We start from the raw sequence: 20,390 nt of genomic DNA, 5'->3' as shown, positions 1-20,390 counted from the left end.
TATACTGTAAAGTAAAGCTTCAAGTTGAATATTCTGTAATAATTTTATATTTGTTAATTATTTTTGAGAGAGTGCAAGTGGGGGAGTGGCAGAGAGACAGCAAGAATCTCAAACAGGCTCTTGTGCTGTCAGTGCAGAACCCAATGTGGGGCTTGATCTCATAAACCTGAGCCAAAACCAAGAGTTGGATGCTTAACTGACTGAGCCATCCAGGTGCCCTCTGTTCTATAATAATTTTAAAACAAAAGTATGCTTTGAATAACAGACATTGAGCATTTTAAAGAACCATAGAGACCCCTTCCATGTGATAAGAAAACTTAAGTGCAGAGAAGTCCACTAACCCAAACCCATACTCAAGGGTAGACCCCATCTATTTCTCCTAACTTGTCTGAATACTGTTCATCAGACTACTTACAAAAGTTCTGTCAAGATGGCACTGGGGATGTCCTTATTTTCAAAAAATATAGTTCTATTTGTATTATCTTTGCACTCTTTAGGCATGGGTTATTTAGTATTTTGGAACTTAATTTTCCAAGCACATGTTTAAATTTTTTCAGATATTTTCTACCCTGATTGCATTCTTTATTTCATTCCATGCAAGTTAAAGAGATTTTTTTTTAAATTATGCTATATAGTCAGTTGGTTTTTCTCTTAATTTGCAATAGAGAGTGTGTGCACAAGTGGGGAAGGGGCAGAAGGAGAGAGAATCTCCCAGTGTAGGGCCCCACGTGGGGCTCGATCTCACGACTGTGAGATCATGACCTGAGCCTAAATCAAGAGTTGGGTGCTTAACCAACTGAGCTACCCAGGGGCCCCGGAATCGTCAGTTTTATACACCCTTACTTTGTGCTAAAAAGCAAACATCCTGTAGTCTGTGTCTGCAGTTCTTTATGTATCCATCAGGCCAGATTTGTCCACGTTGGTGTGTGAATCTAAGGCAACCTTAGAATGTTACGCCTGCCTTTTAAAAATCAGTTACTGAGATAACGTAGGAGAATATCCAAGATTTAACTCTATTCTTACAGTATGATGTTTCAAACTATGTAGTTTGAAATGATGTTAAGAATTATATACAGGGGCGCCTGGGTGGCTCAGTCAGTTAAGCGTCCAACTTCAGCTCAGGTCATGATCTCATAGTTCATGAGTTCGAGCCCCACATCAGGCTCTATGTTGACAGTGCAGAGCCTGCTTGGGATTCTCTCTCTCTCCCTCACTGTCTGCCCCTCCCCCCCTCACTTGCGCTCTCAAAAATAAACTTAATAAGAAAAATTTTAAATAATTTAAAATATGTCTCCCAGTTGACGTTTTTTTCTTTGTATCTATTTTTCAGATACAAACACATTTTTTGTGTGTTTTTAACTTAATAATTGTAAGGTATATATTTCCAAACTTTTATTTCACCTATCTCTATAACATCTTATCTTACGAGTATGACTTATAAACTGAATATTGCCAGATATTTTTCAACCCACCAAAAATTACTAATTCAAACATTTATTCCATACTCATTTCATGTGATAGCTGGTATGTTTGGGTTCAAATTCATCTTCCTATTTTGTGCTTATCTTTGCTTCAGTTCTGTTACTTATACTTTCTTTTAAAAATTTGTACAGACTATTTGCATTCTAAACTTTGCTTTAAAATGTTTTTTAATGTTTATTTATTTTTGAAGGAGACAGAGTGAATGGGGGAGGGGCAGAGAGAGAGGGAGACACAGAATCCAAAGCAGGATCCAGGCTCTGAGCTGTCAGCATAGAGCCTGACGCAGGGCTCGAACTCACAGACTGTGAGATCATGACCTGAGCCGAAGGTGGACACTCAACCGACTGAGCCACCCAGGTGCCCCTAAACTTTGCTTTTAGTTGGGCATGTATCTGGTCCTATTTTATGCGTCTTTAAGCTAAAAATTATAAAACATGTCTGTAACAACAGAATATAGCATTAATACATTTCCCCTTCTCTTGCACAATATAAAGGATCTTATTGAGGATTGCATCGTCATTCTATCATTTTACTCAAAAAGGAGATGTTGTTCATGTATTATACAGTTAGTGAGTAATTGTATTAATTCACAGATCATCTTTCTCCTGGATCTTCATTCCTTTTGTCAGTGCACACCTTTCACCTGGCATCACTTTCCTTTGATCAAGCTTTAATGTTTCTTTTTTTTTTGAAGAGTTTATTTTGAGACAGAGAACAAGAAAGCAGGGAGAGGGCAGAGAGAGAAGGGGGCTCTGAAGCAGATTTCGCACTGTCAGTGAGAGCCAGATGCAGGGCTCGAACTCAAGAACTGTGAGATCATTCTTGGTTGGGATTCTCTTTCTCCCTCCCTCCGTTCCTCTCTCTCTCTCTGCCCCTCCCACCTTGTGTGCCATCTCTCTCTCTCTCTCAAAATAATAAACTTTAACGGAAAAAAAAAAAAAAAAACCTGTGAGATCATGACCTGAGCCAAAACCAAGAGTTGGATGCTTAACTGATTGAGCCACTCAGGTGCCCCCTTTGATCAAATTTTAAATGTAAACTTCAAGATTCATTTTGTGTGGGTTAGTTTTCTATTAAATTTTTCATTTTAGGCCTCATACAGTCTTATTTCAGGCTCTTTCTTGAAAAACACTATTGGGAGTATAAAAATCTATGTGGATGATTGTTTTTGGCACCTTCACTGTGTCTTTCCATGTGTTCCTGACCCATCATACACTGGATGTGAGTGGAAGTAATTTACTTTGTGTTGATAGTTTCCTGGTGTTAAGGAATAGTGTTTGAAACTGATGCAAAGAACAACACACAGTAGAGAGTGTATCAGTGAGATGGTTTCAGTATTTAGATGGGGTTTGAGTTGTTGGAATAATAAAAGAGTGACAGTATAGAATGCATAGGAGCAATATAAAAATATGTATCTGGTGACCAAATTGATGGATTGTGACAGAAGGCGGCTGGATGCTTACTAATCCCATTTTCTCTGCCTGGACACCTGGGATGTATCTCAGCTTTCCTTACACTTATGTTGGGACCATGTGAATGAGCTGTGACCAACTGAATATACACAGAAGCGACTGTGAAATCGTTCTCACATTTGTGCACAATTCTGGGGATATCCTCAGGGGTCTTATATTTCACACCTCCCCAGGATTTAGTGCTTCTTTGGGAACTGCAAGTTCAGGTGATGGGCTGCTGGTGAGGATGTTTTGATAAGGACCTGAAGCCTCTGAGCTTCATAATCATATCTGTACCTGGGCCTACCTGCCCTGAGTGTCGGAAGGGCACAACGGGGGAGAGACAGAGGTCCTGGGTACTGTGAACTAGATGAAAGTCACGCCACAAACGTGAGACCATGTCAACTCCGCCCTCCACTTAGGCCTGACAGCAGTGGGTCATGATGTTCCCTAGATCTGAATCATGAGACCTGTAATAATGCGCGTCTTGGGCAACGTGCCTCCCTGTAGTTTACGAAACCCTCCTGCCGCGTTCTTTAAAAAATAACGAAATAAGCCAAATAGTTCAAATCTGTGCTTTTATGTAAAATTTGTCACCAAGACCTGTGAGGCTGCTTTGCGAGTCAAGAAGTCCTTGTATTTTCTGTTTCCATGAGCAATGCCAAGGATCCTACGAAGAGGCGACCCCGACCGCGCCTCCCTCTGCAGCGTGTTAATGGTAACGACAATGACAATACTAGGTACTTACTGAGCACTAACCGCGTGACAGACACTTCAAGTTCCGAGAGACTTAGTGCCCAGTCTCGTCACGGTAGAGCTGTGGTTCTCAAACCTGGGCACCGCGGCAGGATCCTTAAGACAGCGCTGATCCCCGTTCGCAGTTTCTGACACATCGGGTCGCGGCGGGCCACAGAGAGGTCCCCTGGTCCCGCGACTCCAGTTCCTGGGGACGAGGCTTCGCCCCTCGCCCACAGGAATTGAGGCGCTTTTCTTTACTTGGAAACCTGGGGCTCTATTCCCGGCGCGTTCCTGCAGGCCCTTGTCGTTGCCGTGGGGACAGGAAGTGGCGCGCGCGCGCAAACTACGTTACCCAGAAATGGGTCCTGCGCGCTTCCGCCCTGGGGAAGGGGCCGCAGACGCTCGGGAGGGGCGTTTCCTGCGGGGTCGGGGCGGGACTTCCGGTCGCGCCGCAGGAGCGCATCCCTCAGTGAGCGGCGGCTGGTAGGCCCACGACCACGTGGACTGGGGCGCACGCCGGGCCACTCGGGGCCGCGCCGGGCGGTAGAGTGACGTTGCGGGGACCGCCCCCGCGCCCTGTGCGAGTCGTGACGCCCGGGCATCGGCTCCATCTCCCCTAGACTGTGCCCGGCTGTGGGACGGGCGCCGCAGGGACTGCGCCTTCTCCGGCCCCCGCCCCCGCGCTCCGTCGCCGAGGTCCCCGAAGGCGGCGGCCCGAGCCTTGCGAGCACTTACACCGTCGTCTAGCGAGGCTCGGAGCGCGACAAGCAGCTGCAGGCGACCCCGCCCAGGCTAAGCCTTCGGGACCCGCACTGGTCACCCGCCTCTCAGGGTCCCGCTTGGCCCACCCGGTCCCCCGGTGGTGGCAGGGGCGGCAGCACGGATGAATCCGGCGCAGGTGAGTGAAGGGTCACCCTCACGGTCACCGCTCCTCCTTGTGGCCGATGGTGGCGGTGAGGCTCTGCCTTATCTCCCCCGGTTCTCGGTCGTGGAGTCCCTGGAGGAGGGCCCTCTGGCCCAGGATCCTGATCTAGGGCGCGTGTGTTCCGGTTACGGACAGCCCAGGGAATAACACTGGAAGGGCGACCCAGTCACGGGAGCAGGCGCAAGGGAACGGGGAACTTGGACGTGGGGTTGAGCTGGGAGTGAACAGAGCCTCCGTTGTGTCTTTTGGGAGCAGAGAGCAGTGGAATGGCAGGCCGGGAGGCTGCGCCTCTCTGCTGCAAGTTTGGAGCTGAGGAGAGGGGGGCTGACGCAGACATCACTCGACGGTGGAGACTGGAAGTGAGAGAAGAAATGAACTGAGAGCCCTGAGGCCCTAGTAGTGGGGGCTTCTGGGAGAAGGCTGAGCCCAAGTTTGGTTGTGTCTGGGAGGCATGGTCTGGAGGACACCAGAACTGGCCAGCACCAGTGTTTGGCGTCCAGAGCTTACCCAGTACCCACCTGTCCACCTGCCTGGCTCTCTGCTCAGCACACAGTGCTCAGAGGGACGTGAGAAGAGAGCAGGCACTAGTGGCGCCAAGACCTGGTGTCTCCTCTGAGTCGGGAGCTGGGAGGAGAGGGACCGGGGTGGTCGTGTGAGTGGATTGACTGGGGAGTCCTCTTGCCTGTGGCTCAACTGTCCCCCCCATCACGACAGGGCTGTGTGACCTTTGAGGATGTGTTCGTGTACTTCTCCCGGGAGGAGTGGGAGCTCCTTGAGGAGGCTCAGAGACTCCTGTACCGTGATGTGATGCTGGAGAACTTTGCACTTGTGTCCTCACTGGGTAAGGCCCTGCTGTGGTTATCTGTTGCTATGTGGCAAATTATCCCAGAGGTTAGTGGGATGACGACAAACGTGTATTATCTCACAGTTTCTGTGAGTCAGAAATCAGGCATATCTCACGTGGGTATCTTTAGCTCAAGGTCTTTCATAACCTTGTTGTCAGACTCTCCAGGGCTGCTGTCTCATCTGAAGGCTCAACTGGAGATGAACCTCCTGTCAAGGTCATGCACACGAGCAGGAGGCTGTTGGACTAATTAGTCATTTTCTTGTTGGCTTTTATCCTGAACCCTCCCTCAGTCTCTTGCTATGATGTCTTCTCCATAAGTAGATCACCACAGAGCAGCTGATTCCCATGAGCAAAAGACAGCATCCAATATAGAGGCTGGTATTTTTGTAACTTATTCTCGGAAGTGACATCCTATCATTTTTGCCATAATCTATTCATTAAAAAGGAATTTTTAGGTTCAGCCCATGCTCAGCTGGAAAGACTTAACAGGGACATGGATACCTGGGGGTAGGTATGATTCCCAATTTCCTGGGCTGAGTTTTGCTCTTCCCTTTTTCCCCAGAGGGCAGCTTTCTGTCTGACAGTACCATCATGGCATGATCCCTTTCCTTAGCTCCCTGGACTAGGTGGTATGGGTATCAGAGCTGGGCAATGAACAGTGTTTCCTCTTCTCTTAGAGCAGCCCCAGCCTCTTCTGTCCCAAAGCTTTGAAATGAAGGATTTGGGGGTGAGGAGTCTTGTGTTCTGCCCAACAAATATGGCCTGGCCACACCTTGGCCAGGTGATTACCCAAATCCCTGATCTCTCAGAGTCTGCCCAGAGTCTGCCCGCTTCCTCTAATTGACATATCCTGGGGCCTGACTCTTCAAGAATCGCAGGCACCGTGTGGTCACTCCTTGTGAAGAACAGTGAGCTGTTCCTGCAAGACTGTGTCGAAGATTGTTTTTTAAATACTTAATTTTCTTCCTTCTGGAGAGGGCCACCGTGAGTACTGCTAGCCACTCAACCAGCTCTTCTTTCCCCGTAGGACTTGCAGTTTCCAGGACCCATGTTGTTTCCCAAATGCAGCCGGAGGGGAACGCAGGGTGCCTGAGAAGGTAGACGCAGTGGCGACTACAGCAGAGAAGACCTGAAGGAGGCCCGGCCCCGGTGAGTGGAAGCCACGGGAATGGTCGCATCAGGGCTGGCTTCGCCTTCTACCAGCAACCTGTGCTGTATCTCCTAGCGTTCTGATGCCACAACCAGCGGCTGACCTCATCCCACTTTTTCTTCCCCGTTTGTGACACTTTGCCCACTTATCACTTTTACTCTGTCCTCAGTCACCTGTTGGTCCCCCGCCCTTCCCATCTCCACACCTTTTCCCCTCTTGGTGCTCCATGCAGTGCTTTGCGGCATTGGCTCTTTTTTAACAGGTCGTGAGTTGTGCTCATATCCTTCAATTTTCCTTGAAAACAAAGTATTCCATTCCAACCAGGATTTTCTGGCCCGGGACAGACCCTTTTGCACAGCACTCACCGTCACAAGGAACAAGGCCTTGCCGGACGACCACTGGCAGGGGAGTGGTTTGGAGCCCCTGCCTCTCCTTATCCTATACTCCATCTATCCTTGTCCCCTCTCCCTGTGTGGTCTCCTTCATTCTCTGACCTTTAGAGACCCGCGGCACACAGCTGCCCTTCCTGATCCTGATTCTGGCTCCCCTGTCGTGCCAGCGGCCCCATGGACTACTTCCTGGTTGCATCAGACACACATTTGTTATGGGGTGCCACAGGCCACCAATTAAACCTGCACTTCACCGGCATTTATCTTCCATCAGGCTGTCGGCATGCAGTGAAGGATGAGGCTGCACCTTCTGATGCTCCCCATCAGTGGGTGTCACAGATGAGAACTCCCCAGGCGGGTCCTTCCCCCCGAAAGGCTCACCCCTGTGACACATGTGCCCCGTTCTTGACAGACATCTTTGCACCTGGCTGAGCCACCGGGAACACCATCTGGGCAACACGGCAACACCAGCGCAAGAGTCCCTGTGGGAGAGACTTCTGGGTAGTATAAATCTTGACCAGATGCAGAAGCAGTGGAGTGGAGAAAATTTTTTTAGAAAGTAAGGAGCCTGGCCTGATTTGTGAAGGTCAGCAGATGCCATGGGGCGAAGAAGGCCCTTACCTGCAGGGAGGGTGGGAGGAACTCTGTGGTCAGCTGTGGACTTGTCCAGCACCAGGCCCTTCACGGTGGGGAGAAACCACACTGGGCCCTGAGTGTGGGGGGCCTTTTGTGTATCCGATTTCCTTTAGGCAAGAAAGCACAACCTGAGACCATAAAGCCTTCCGCTTGTGGGAGGCAGCCTCACTCCAGGCTTGGTTGACTCAGAGCATCCCGTGGGGCTCATGGTTGGGGTGAACCGGGAACAACGAGGGCCAGCGGAGAGGTACTTGAGCCACATGGAGAGTCTCCCGGGGAAGGTGAGCTCCGAGCACAGCTAATCTGCCTTCGAGGCTTTCACGGGAGCAAGTCTCAGTGGGGCGCCTTCCGGGAACCACTCACAGTCCACGTAAACCATCGGCGGTCTATGGGAAGAATCTACGAGAGGAAGGTTCAACAGATGGTGGCGTGTTGTTTGGCAGGGAAGCCCGGGACTGCACTGAACGTGAGAAAGCCTTTCTCGAGAAGGCAGGCCTCAGTGAGCACGTGAGGGTTTACCTCAAGTGAAGCCATGGGAGAGTTTCCAAGTGCAGTAGGGCTTTCGGCTGCGGGCCAGACCTCCCGTGGCACAGGCAGATTCACGCTGGGAGAAGCCTTATGAATGCCAGGAACGGAGGAGAATCGGGGACAGCTCCACTTTTGTCCAGAATAGTTTAGCCCACCCAAGAGAAAGTGTCTTCAAGTACAAAGTGAGGGGGTAAGCCTCTTGTGACCGCTGTTCTCTTGCTGATCGCATAAGTGTTTTCCCAGGAGAGAAGCCCTGAATGCAGTGCTGTGGAAAGGCCTCCAGTCACCACTTTTATTTCTGGCACAATAGAGTCCACACTGCAGGAGAACCCTTGGAGTGTGAAGAAGATCGGAGAGCCTTCTGTGCCCTCTTTTCCCGAAGTCAGCACAAGGAGTCACAGTGGGGAAAACCTTGTGAACACAGTGAATGTGGATGTACGCTCAGCCTTCATTCATCGCTCCCCCCGCCCCCTAAGTATTCGTATGGGGGAGAAACCCTGTGAGCATCAGACATGTGGGAAAGCCTTTTGCAAATGGACTTCCCTCAGTCAGCACCAGAGAACTCATACTGAGGAGAAGCCTTTTGAATGTAAGTCCTGAGGAAACTCTTTGCCAGAGGAAACCTCCTGCCAAGCATCTGAAAAATTATACCAAAGAGAAACCCCGTAAGTGTCATCGTTGTGAGAAGATCTTCTGAAGCGGTTCATCACTTATGTTGTATGATCCACCCGGCTAGGACCATACTCTATGAGTAAGAACTTACAAAGGCGAGAAAACCAGTAGTTGCTGTGTAATTACAAAGCCTTCGGCCCTAGCTTGGTTTCAGTATGCCCTGAAGAGTGATTCCAGAGTATTTTAAAAAAGAGAGCAAAGGCAGAAGGGAAGAGGAAGAAAAGAGGTAGATGTGACAGAAAAAGGAGTACATGTGGTGTCTTTCAGGTTTCCCTGCCAAACCCATGACAATTTGTTAGCAGTTTTAGGGGGGGCAGGTGGGAGCAGTATGGGCGAGGTGAAGGGGCCTCCCCCCACCACCTGACTTAATACACTCCCGGCCATTCCGTGTCAGGAGAGCTGGACACTTGGTGCAGCTCTGCAAATATTTACTGAAATCCTTTTTTGTTAAAAAAAAAAAACAAAAAAACCCTACTTAATCATTAAGGGTCATAAGTCTCTGTGATAAATGTGAAGCCTTGATTTATGAAGCACTTAAAAACTTAAAAGAAATTAGAATACTAAAAATATTACCTAAAATTATCTCATATCTAAGGAGCAAAGAACAAATATATGAATGGGTACATTTTACTGCACCATTTAAGACCATTTAAAGTTATTTTTTCATTTATTCTGTATTGAGATATAATTGACAGATCACATAATTGGCATATAACATGTAAGTTTAAGGTGTTCAACATTGATCTTGTTGAATGTATATTGCGACGTGATTGCCATTGTAACATTAACGTCTGTATCCTGGTGGTATCCTGTATCCTGTGTTCCTAGTGTTGGGAGCAGTTCACATCTAGTCTCTGGCCAAGTTTAATGTTTGTAATACAGTTTTGTTCCTTGTAACCCCTGTACCGTGTGTTAAATCTCCAGGAGTTACTTAGTAGCTGCAATTATGTGCCCTTAAACAACATCTCCCTGTCCCCTGCCAAGCCTTTGGTAACCCATCATTCCACTCTCTTATTTGAGTTCAGAGTTTTTTGTTTTTCTTTTAAGAATCTTCGTATAAAAAATACAGTATTTGTCTTCCTGTGTCTGACTTATCTCACCTAGCGTAACGTCCCCAAGGCCCATCTGTGTTGCAGAAATGGCAGCATTTCCTTTTTTCTAATGGCTGAATAACATTCCACTGTGAATATATACCACATCTTCATCCTTTGATGGACACTTAAGCTGTCACTACATCTTGTCTCTCGTGTACAATGTTAATAAACATGGGAGTACAGATATCTCTGAGATCTTGTTTTCATTTCCCTTGGTTATTTATCTACCCAGAAGTGGGACTGTTGGACCCTATGGTGGTTCTATTTTTAAAATTTTGAAGAAGCTTCATACTGTTCTCCAAAGTGACCAGACCAGTTTACAGTCCCACCAACAGTGCACAAATGTTCCCTTCTCTCCACATCTTTGCTGACATTTAATCTCTTGTCCTCGTGATACTAGCCATTCTGACAGGTGTGAGGTGATACCACATTCTGGTTTTGATTTGCGTTTCCCTGATGATTAGTGATAATGGGCACCTTTTCCTGTACCTGTTGGCCATTTGGATGTCTCTGCAAAAATGTCTGTGTGGTTCCTCTGCCCATGGTTTAATCAGATTTTTTTGTTGTTGTTGCTGAGTTGTAGGAGTTCTTTTTTTTAATGTGTTTATTTTTGAGAGAGAGACAGAAACAGAGCACAAGCAGGAGAGGGCCAGAGAGAGACACACACAGAATCTGAAGCAGACTCCAGGCTCTGAGCTACCAGTACAGAGCCCGACATGAGGCTCAAACCCACTAACTGTGAGATCATGACCTGAGCCTAAGTCAGACGCTTAACCAACTGAGCCATCCAGGTGCCCCAAGTTATATGAATTCTTTATAAAATTTTGGATATTAACCCCTTGTCTGTACATGGTTTGCAAATAGTCTCTCCCATTCCATAGGTTGTCTTTTTTTATTTTTTTAGTTACTTCTTTTGCGATGTAGAAGCTTTTAAATTTGATGTAGACCCACTTGTTGCTTTTTTCTTTTCTTTGTGCTTTTGGTGTCATAGCCAAAAAAATCACTGCCAGAACCACCGTTTTGGAGCTTCCTTTTTCTTCTCAGAATCTTGTAGCATCAGGTCTTATGTTTAGGTCTTTGATCCATTTCAAGTTAATTTTTGTGAGTGGGGTAAGGAGTCCAATTTCATTTTTCTGCATGGAGTTATCCAGTTTTCCAATACCATTTGTTGGAAAGACTCTCTTTTCCCTATTGGATGTTCTTGGCTCTCATCAAATATTAGTTGACCATATCTGTGGGATTTTGAATCTCTTCTGTTCCATTGGGGTGGGTCTGTTTTTTTGTTTTTTGTTTTTTAATTTTTTTTCAACGTTTATTTATTTTTGGGACAGAGAGAGACAGAGCATGAACGGGGGAGGGTCAGAGAGAGAGGGAGACACAGAATCAGAAACAGGCTCACAGGCTCTGAGCCATCAGCCCAGAGCCTGACGCGGGGCTCGAACTCAGGGACCGCGAGATCGTGACCTGGCTGAAGTCGGACGCTTAACCAACTGTGGGGGTGGGTCTGTTTTTAATGCCAATTCCATACTGTTTTGGTTACTATAGCTTTGTAGTATAGTTTGAAATCAGGAAATGTGATGCTACCTGCTCTTTCTCATGATTGCCTTGGTTATTAGGAACTTTTGTGGTTCCATACAAATTTTAAGGTTGTTTCTTCTGTTCCTGGGAAAAGTGCCATTGGAATTTTGATAGGGATTGAGTTGAATATAGATAGCTTTTGGGTAACATGGACATTTTAGCAGTATTCTTCCAGTCTCTGAACACTGTGTCTTTCCATTGGGTCTTACTTCTTCCAATAGAATCTCATAGTTTTCATTGTACAGATCTTTCATTTCCATGGTTAAATTTATTCCTAGGTATTTTATTGTTTTTGATGCCATTTAGAATGAGACAGCTTTTTATTTCCCCAGATGTTTCACTGTTATCGTATAAAAAATGCAACTGATCTGTGTGTGTTGATCACATCCTGCAACTTTACACTGATTAGATCCAACAGTTTTTAGTTGAGTCTCTGGGATTTTCAGTGTATAAGAATCTATCATTTGGGGGCGTGAGTCGGTTAAGTGTTGGTCTTGATCCCATAATAAACATATATATATATATATGTATGTATATGATGACAGTTCTACTTTCTTTTCATCTGGATACCTGTTAATTTCTTTGTGTTGCCTAATTGCTCTAACTAGGACGTCCAGTACTATGTTGAGTAAGAGTGGTGACGAAAGATTCAGTTTAAAGAAAAAAAAGCCTTTTCTTCATGTCATTTTATTTTTTTTTTAGTGATTTATTTTTGACAGAGAGACAGAGACAGAGAGAGAGAGAGAGAGAGAGAGAGAGAGTATGAGTGGGGGAGGGGCAGAGAGAGAGGGAGACACAGAATCCGAAGCAGGTTCCAGGCACCGAGCTGTCAGCACAGAGCCCAATGTGGGGCTCGACCTCACAGACTGCAAGATCATGACCTGAGCCCAAGTCATACGCTCAACGGACTGAGCCACCCAGGCGCCCCTTCTTCATGTCATTTTAGACATCTATTCTGCTCACTTTCCCTTGATCCTGATCTGTTTTACTGTATTTTCTTTGAGGCACGATGGGGATCATACAGCTGTGCGGTCTTCCCAGGTGAGTCTTAATCGTTTCCTCTGACTGGGTTTTTCACTTTTTTAAATCTCTTTGAGGGCCTTCTCCAGGTCCACCTCAGCAGTTTTCTAAGGGTTGACTTAGGTCTAAAACAAACAGTAAAGCCACACATTCAAGTTAAGCTCATGACAAACTGAAAAAACAAACATGGTTAAGGAATCTTACTGTTTAATGTTAGGAGAATGTGCCCAGCGTTGTTATAAAGAAAAGCGGGTGGAATTTACCAAAGGGATGAAGATGTATTCATGCGGGCACGTGTAATTTCACATCCTGCCCGTGGACTGACTTCCACTGTGCTCTCATCAGGTGGGGCACTTTGGACAATCTCCTTCCTTCGGGATTGTCCTGGAGGACAAATGTTGAACTATAGGAGATGATCATTGCTACCTCATAAAAAATTGTGCAGTTTTTAATACAAATACAACCATATTCTCCCTTTGAGCCCTCCTCAAAACCTCTGCAATGACCACAGGCCTAAGTTTGCATCTCCAGTGAGGGCTGAAACCATTATGCCATGCTTTACTGCGTTTCATCAGTCGTGCACTTTGCAATGAGTCAGCAGTCACAATGCTTACAATTTTTTTAAATGCTTATTTTTGAGAAAGAGAGACCGTGAGCGGGAAAAGAGAAGAGAGAAAGGGGGATAGAGGATCCGAAGCAGGCGCTGCTGACAGCAGTGAGCCTGATGTGGGGCTCGAGCTCATGGACCGTGACATCATGACCCAAGCTGAAGACAGATCCCCAATTGACCGAGCCACTGAGGTGCCTCAATAGTTATAATTTTTTTTTAATGTTTATTTTTTTTTAAATTTTTTTTTCAACGTTTATTTATTTTTGGGACAGAGAGAGACAGAGCATGAACGGGGGAGGGGCAGAGACAGAGGGAGACACAGAATCGGAAACAGGCTCCAGGCTCTGAGCCATCAGCCCAGAGCCTGACGCGGGGCTCGAACTCACGGACTGCGAGATCGTGACCTGGCTGAAGTCGGACGCTTAACCGACTGCGCCACCCAGGCGCCCCTTTAATGTTTATTTTTGAGAGAGAGAGTGTGAGTGGGGAAGGGAAGAGAGAGAAAGAGACACAGAATCTGAACCAGGCTCTGAGCTGTCAGCACAGAGCCCAACACGGGGCTGGAACTCACAAACCATGAGATCATGACCTGAGCTGAAGTCAGACGCTTAACCGACTGAGTCACCCAGGTTCTCTAGTTATAATTTTGTAATGACAGCATGTATAGTTTTCTATGACTTGGGAAAGAGAGTTGCCTCCCAAGGGCCCCTTCCTCCTCTGGCCTCTCTTAGGGGAGCTTATCTGCACAGTGGCTGTGGCTATGTCTATAGCTGAGCTCCTGGGTCTGTAAGGGTCGACGAAATACTCCACAGAATTTGTTTCCCCCCCTGGGAGCTCTGGTACCATGCAGTACATTCAGACACCTGGGCCCACGTTCGTCCCAAAGCTGTTGCGACTTGCTGTCTCAGTGATGAAGGACTGAGGTTTATCCCCTCATCTCCCATTTCTTCCCATCTGGCCTTCACTTCCACGCTCCATCAGCCCAGCTGCAACCTTGCTACCATGTGGACAAGAATGACGGGACCGCATGCTTCAGTCATGGCACGTCCTGTGGAGTTAGGACACGTGGGTGACTGAGACATGGGCCCTTCCCTTGAGCTCAGGTGAAAAGTATATTAAACAGGTGGAGTAAAGTAACTCTGGCTGTGACACCAAAGTGTCTGGGAGCCCCGGAAGCATGAGAGAGGGATTGAACCATGGAGGTGAGAGGACAGGCGTGGAGGGGCAGGGTGGCACATGGGCTCAGAGCTTAGAGTTGTGATGGTTGGGATTCCAGCCTGTCTGCACCGTGACCATCGCCAGCCACATGACTTTGGTCCCGTTCCTTGTCCCTGGAGTTCCTTGTCTTTGTGTATAAAATGGGAAGGTGGACGTCGAATTAAAGTGCACAGAGCCGAGCAGGCCCTGGAACGATGCAGGACCCTCAGGCGGGGTTGGAGTTGGAGGGCGTCTGCAGAGGTGACAGCGTGTGTCAAGGCGCAAGACTGAGAGGTGTGGCCTGGAGGAGGGCTGCTGTGGCTGCGGTGGGGAGGGTGGTGGTCAGTGAGGTGGAGTGGGCAGGGCGACATGAGGCACTGGCTTTGTGCCCACTCATTTTGAACTGTCCATCAGACATCTAAGCGGGGACATCGGTATCTCACTGGATGTGCGCGCCTGGAGCTCAGGGGAGCATTTGGTCTATGGATACGTGGTGCCAGTGCCCGCCAGCACCGGAAGTGCCCACAGTCAGGCCTACTGGTGCGCTGCCACGTGGGCTGTTGCATGCTGGGAAATGTGCCACACTCAGGAAGTGGGTTGGGGGGATGTCTTCTGCGCTCTGGGCGTGTGCTCAGTGATTTGTAGGAGGTTTAAGAAAGTGGAAATTTGATCTGAATTGGATGTTATCAGGAAATGGGGTTGGTCCTATGATTGGATATCCTGAAATTTAAAAAAATTTTTAAAAATATTTATTTAAATATTTTTGAGAGAAACAGAGAGTGCAAGCAGGGGAGGGGCAAAGACAGAGGGAGACACAGAATCCGAAGCAGGCTCCAGTCTTGGAGCTGTCAGCACAGACCCCCAGGCAGGGCTCGAACCCATGAACTGCGAGATCATGACCTAAGCAAACGGAGGACGCTTAACCAACTGAGCCATCCAGGCACCGCCCCACTACAATTTTTTTAATGCTTATTTATTTTGAGAGAATGTGAGCAAGGGAGGAGCAGAGAGAGAGGGAGAGAAAGTCCCAAGTAGGCTCCAAGCTGTCAGCACAGAGCCGGGCGCGGGGCTGGAACTCACGAACCATGAGATCATGACCTGAGCCAAAATCAAGAGTTTGGATGCTTAACTGAGTGAGCCAGCCAGGCGCCCCTGAAATATTGTATCTTCAAGGCAGGGGACGGGAGTGGCACTACAGCAGCTGGTGGACAGTGTAGCTGTCACTCAGGTCACACAGGAGAGGGTGGGCACCTGGTCATTTCCATTGTTTGCACAGGGTTCTTGCTTTTGTCCATGCTCTGACATGGTGACGCGTGGTTTTTGACCTTATCTCAGTCTGTCATGGTCACTGAGGTCAGTGTTCGGTGAACTTGCTCATGTCCAACAGGAGAATCCCAGAGTCTAGAGCGGAATGCCAGACCAGCTACTGAGAACACCGTAGCCTGGCCCCCAGGCCTATCCCTTTCCAATCATGACCCCTCCTGCGGCCAATTTCAACCTGTAATACAGATAGAAATTAGCCCCACACAGAGAGATCTAGGGAGAGGGAACATTACACACAAAGCTGTGAGCGTGTGCGGATCCTGGGCACTGGAGAGAGTGGAAGTTCAGGGTGGGAGATCTGAGGCCAGGGCCTGGGGACTGGCCCCCCTGGGGGGCTGGTCAGAGAGGCCTCGCACAGGAGGGAAGTTCTGAATGGGAACAGGCTGAGGGCACAGATATCCCGGTGGGGACATTGTTCTCAAGAGCCCGGCTGCTGGTGGGGCCTTAGTGGCACTCAGAGGGCCCCTTAGACGTGACTGGGCTAGAGTGGAGCAAGGGACTTGGGGCCGGTGTGGGCGGTTGGTCAGGGGCGCCCAGAGGCAGATGCAGGCAGGGCGCTCACACCACGGAACCTACACAGTTTGAGCAGACTCCACAGCATCATCACACACACTACCCAAAAGTGTATTGACAGATGTGCACACCCCGGGACACACATGCAGGACACAACATCCTGTGCAGGTGCACACACAGATACCCACCAGGACACAGACACAGGCATATACCCAAAGGTAGACTTATTTATACAGCCACATTGATAGACACACGTGTCCAAATGGTCACACATGTACAGATGTAGCCATCCAGACAGGCACGCACACACGATCTCACTCACACAGACACACAGTCGCACAGACCTTTCCTAATGATAATCAGATCCACATCCATAGGGACGTGGTCATAAATGTGTAACATCTGCTTCTGCGAGAAAAGGGCATTTGGACTACATAAGTTCATTACAGGCTTTACTGATATAAAGGATGTGCGATTTACAGATGATAATAATATATACAGTGGTCTCTATTGTAAGCCTCACATAACCAATGGATTCTCAAAGAATGCTTCTGTTAATTTTTGCTTTAACTCCTTGATGTGCCAAGATCTGTACAAAGCTTCAACATATTTATGTATTGTAACCAAGCAAATCCAATTCTGCGTGTATACCCAACAGAAATGAGGGCATTTTTCCTCCAAAATATACACAGTTGACCATAGAACGCCACAGATTTGAACTACATGGGTCCATTTATACACGGGGTTGTTGTTGTATGAAACAGTACCGTACTATGAATGTATTTTCTCTTCTTTATGATTTTCTTAATATCATTTTCATTTCTCTAGCCATATAAAATATGTGCTAACCAACTGTTTATGTTCTCAGTAAGGCTTCCCGTCCGTAGCAGACTATTATTTTAGTTAAGTTTTTGGAGAGTCCAAAGTTATATGCAGATTTTCAACGGACCAAGTGTCAGCACACCCAGCCCCCGTGCCGTTCAAGGGTCAGCTGTAGGATTATAGGCTTATAAGCAACTTGATTGATCATAACCAAGAACCCAAAACAACCCACAGAGCTATCAATGGAGACATGCCTAAATAAATTATACGGTCACAGAATGGAAGAAAACACAACAATGAAAACTACTGCTTCATGCAACGTGGATGAATCTCTTAGAAAAAGAAGTGGGTGACACTGATACAAATCAGAGACAAATCAGTATGGGCTGTAACCTCAGCTAGAAGGGTTAAAAAAACAACAGTGAACCTAATATATAGTGAAAAAGGACAGTAATGGTCACCTTTGTGCAGGGCTTTGTTCTAGGACATGTATGGGTGAGGTTTAATGGATGTTAACAGGCAAATACTCATGAAGCCATGCTCTTAACATTTGTCCACTTCATCTTATTGAAATTACACATATAGAAAAAAGATAAATAAGGGGCGCCTGGGTGGCTCAGTTGGTTAAGCAGCCGACTTCAGCTCAGGTCGTGACCTCACGGTTTGTGAGTTCAAGCCCCGCATCAGGCTCTGTGCTGACAGCTCAGAGCCTGGAGCCTGCTTTGGATTCTGTATCTCCCTCTCTTTCTGTCCCTCCCCTGCTCGTGCTCTGTCTCTCTCTCAAAAATAAAAAATAAATAAACATTAAAAAAAATTAAAAGAAAAAAGAAAAAGGATAAATAAAATAAGTACCAGTGCACACCCCACAGAATAAAAAAGCACAGCAAAATTAGAATTCCTATATGAACCTCACAGATTGCAAATCCCATTTTACACCTCAGAGGAATCCGTTATCCAGAAATTTTGCTTTACTAATTCTCTTTCTTTTTAATTCATGATTTTACACCTTACGAATGTCACTAATCACATACATTTTATGCTTGTTGTGAAATCCATATGAATGAAATCATTAGTGTGCTTTTCTCTACTATGGATTTTTTTTTCTCTTAGTATTTGCAAGATAAATGTATCACTTGTGAATCATCCGAATGTATCACTTGTTAATTATCCTTTATTTATAATATATGTATTTTAAACTATTCACGTACCTATAAAATTTTATTAAACACATCACTCAAGAATATGTGGGGATGTCATTTAGTCAAAATATTTACACTTTTTATTATCTTTATGTTACATGGTTATTCAGTATTTTATAACTTAATTTCCAAACATGCCTTTTAATATTTTCCATTTACCTCTGTTGTTGATTGATGTCTTGATTGTTTCCTTGTCTTATTTCACTCCATACAAATCAAAGATACTTTTCATGGTTGTCTATACTGTAAACATTCAGTTTGTACTAAATATAAACATCCTTTACTTGTATGTAAATGTATGTGTCAGGCCAGATTTGTCACTCTTGATGTGTGGATCCATGAGAAACTTAACAATTTTATATCGGCTGTTTCTACTAATTTCTGAGATGGCTGATATAAAAATGCCTGATACATTTGTGGACTGGTATCTTTATCCTTGTTATTCTCAAACTGGCTTTATGTAATTTAAGTCAGTATCATAAGTTACATACATATTCTGTTATATCTTCTTGGTGATGCTTTCTCACTTAAAATTATTTCTTTCTGATATAAATACATGTTAAGCATGTTTTTGTGTCTTATTTTGTAATAATTATAACAGGTATATTTTTCAAAACCTGTTTCATATATTTATATTTTAGATGTGTCCCTTGTATCCATGTTATTGTTGAATATTTTTAATATATAAAAAATTACTGGCTGATGATCTGAGCATTTACTCCATACTCATTTCATGAGATGGCTCATATATATTTAGGTTTAAATACATTCTCCGTGGATATGTGTGTGCTTTTCTTTGCCTCACTTGTTCTGTACATTTCCTTTTAAAAACTTTCTATAGAGGGGCACCTAGATGGCTCAGTCAGCTAAGTCTCCAACTTTGGCTCAGGTCATGATCTCACAGTTTGTGAGTTCAAGCCCTACATCAAGCCCTCCCTGCTTGGGAGTCTCTCTCTCTGCCCTGCTCCACTTGCATGCATGCATGTGCGTGCACTCTCTCTTTCTCTCTCAAAATAAATAAATTAATTAAAAAATAAAAACTTGCTATTGGTTATTTCTGTACATTTCAATTTTTCCTTCTTCATATTTGTGGGGTGTATACAGTGATTCTGTTTATTAGTATTTAAGCTGAAAATGACAATGCACTTATTTAACACAATAAAATAGAGATAAAATCTTTGCTCTCCTGAAAAATATAAGATTTAAATATTAATTTGCTTATCTCAGTTTATGTGCTATTGAGTCTATACATGGTAATCCATCACTCTGTCTTCAAAAAGGAAATATTAATGTCTTATACAGAGAATATTTGTATTAATCTACAAACACACCCCTCTCATAGATCCTCATTCCTTCTACCATCACAGACCATTCATCTGGGATCACTTTCCTTCAACCTTAAATAGAATCTTAAAAGTGTTCTTTATGTCAGTTTTTTTTTTTCATTAAATTTCTCACGTTTGGTCTCAAATAGTCTTATACTGTTTCTTTGAAGATGCATTTGTTGTATATAGAAACTTGGTGGTAGTTATCTCTCCCACGGTTTCAGTATGTCCTTCTATTGTGTTCTGGACACTAATATTATACTGGGTGTAAGTGGAGACATTGTGTGTATAAGCCATATATAAACATATATAGCTCTGAGAGACAGTATTTGGACCTGAGTTGCATAAGACTTCACCCAACGATCCTAACATTGAGATGCAATCAGTGAATGGATGAGGTTTTAATTTTGGTTGTCACATTAACAAGGGCGTAAGAGGGTAAAATGTAGATGATGGATAATAAAATGGGCATCGGTGATCAAATTGATGGATTGTGCTAGAAATGGTCTAGGTGTTCACCAATACTATTCTTTTGGACTCCTGAGAGGAAAAGTATGTCCTCGCTTCCCTTACACTTAACTTAGGACCATGTTAGTGCTAGGTATGCCATTCAACTTGTTTTGAAGTCAATGAGGAAGCACCTTCACCTTTGGCTACTTGAGCTCAACAGGCCAGCTGCTCTGTTTATTATTAAGCTTCCTGGACATTCCGGACTCAACTCCCTGGAGGCCAAATTAATCCACCTCACTGATATTTCTGCCAAATTGTTCTCTCAAGGAGACCCAAGAGCCAAACCTCTGTCATCATCAAAAAGAATGTTCTCGCACATGATAATTTGGAAGAATTGACCAGAGACACCCAACAATTGACCCCCCAAAAGTAAAAACAACA

At 45.6% G+C, this 20,390-nt stretch overlaps 1 protein-coding gene across 4 annotated transcripts in view; it reads left to right on the top strand.

Annotated features, from left to right (window-relative positions):
• The first annotated feature begins 4,258 nt into the window (after positions 1-4,258).
• LOC121023457 (zinc finger protein 304-like) overlaps positions 4,259-20,390 on the top strand; it is a 498,588-nt gene continuing 482,456 nt past the window's right edge. The window contains exons 1-4 of one of the 4 annotated variants that reach the window (XR_005787402.1): positions 4,259-4,569; positions 5,311-5,437; positions 6,471-6,592; positions 8,390-10,098. Coding sequence is in view for 1 of the 4 variants with exons in the window: in XM_040465362.1 (XP_040321296.1) it covers positions 4,555-4,569 (15 nt within the window). In the remaining 3 variants the exon portion in view is untranslated. Of the gene's footprint in view, positions 4,570-5,310; positions 5,438-6,470; positions 10,099-20,390 lie in introns of those variants that run through there. The other 3 variants (XR_005787401.1, XR_005787400.1, XM_040465362.1) reach the window with 3 other exon arrangements.

The sequence above is a fragment of the Herpailurus yagouaroundi genome, unplaced genomic scaffold, assembly GCF_014898765.1.
Source record: "Herpailurus yagouaroundi ecotype Mexico unplaced genomic scaffold, PumYag 557, whole genome shotgun sequence".
Lineage (NCBI taxonomy): Eukaryota > Metazoa > Chordata > Mammalia > Carnivora > Felidae > Herpailurus > Herpailurus yagouaroundi.
Note: the sequence above shows the minus strand (reverse complement) of the source record. Positions and strands in the feature narration are given on the sequence as shown.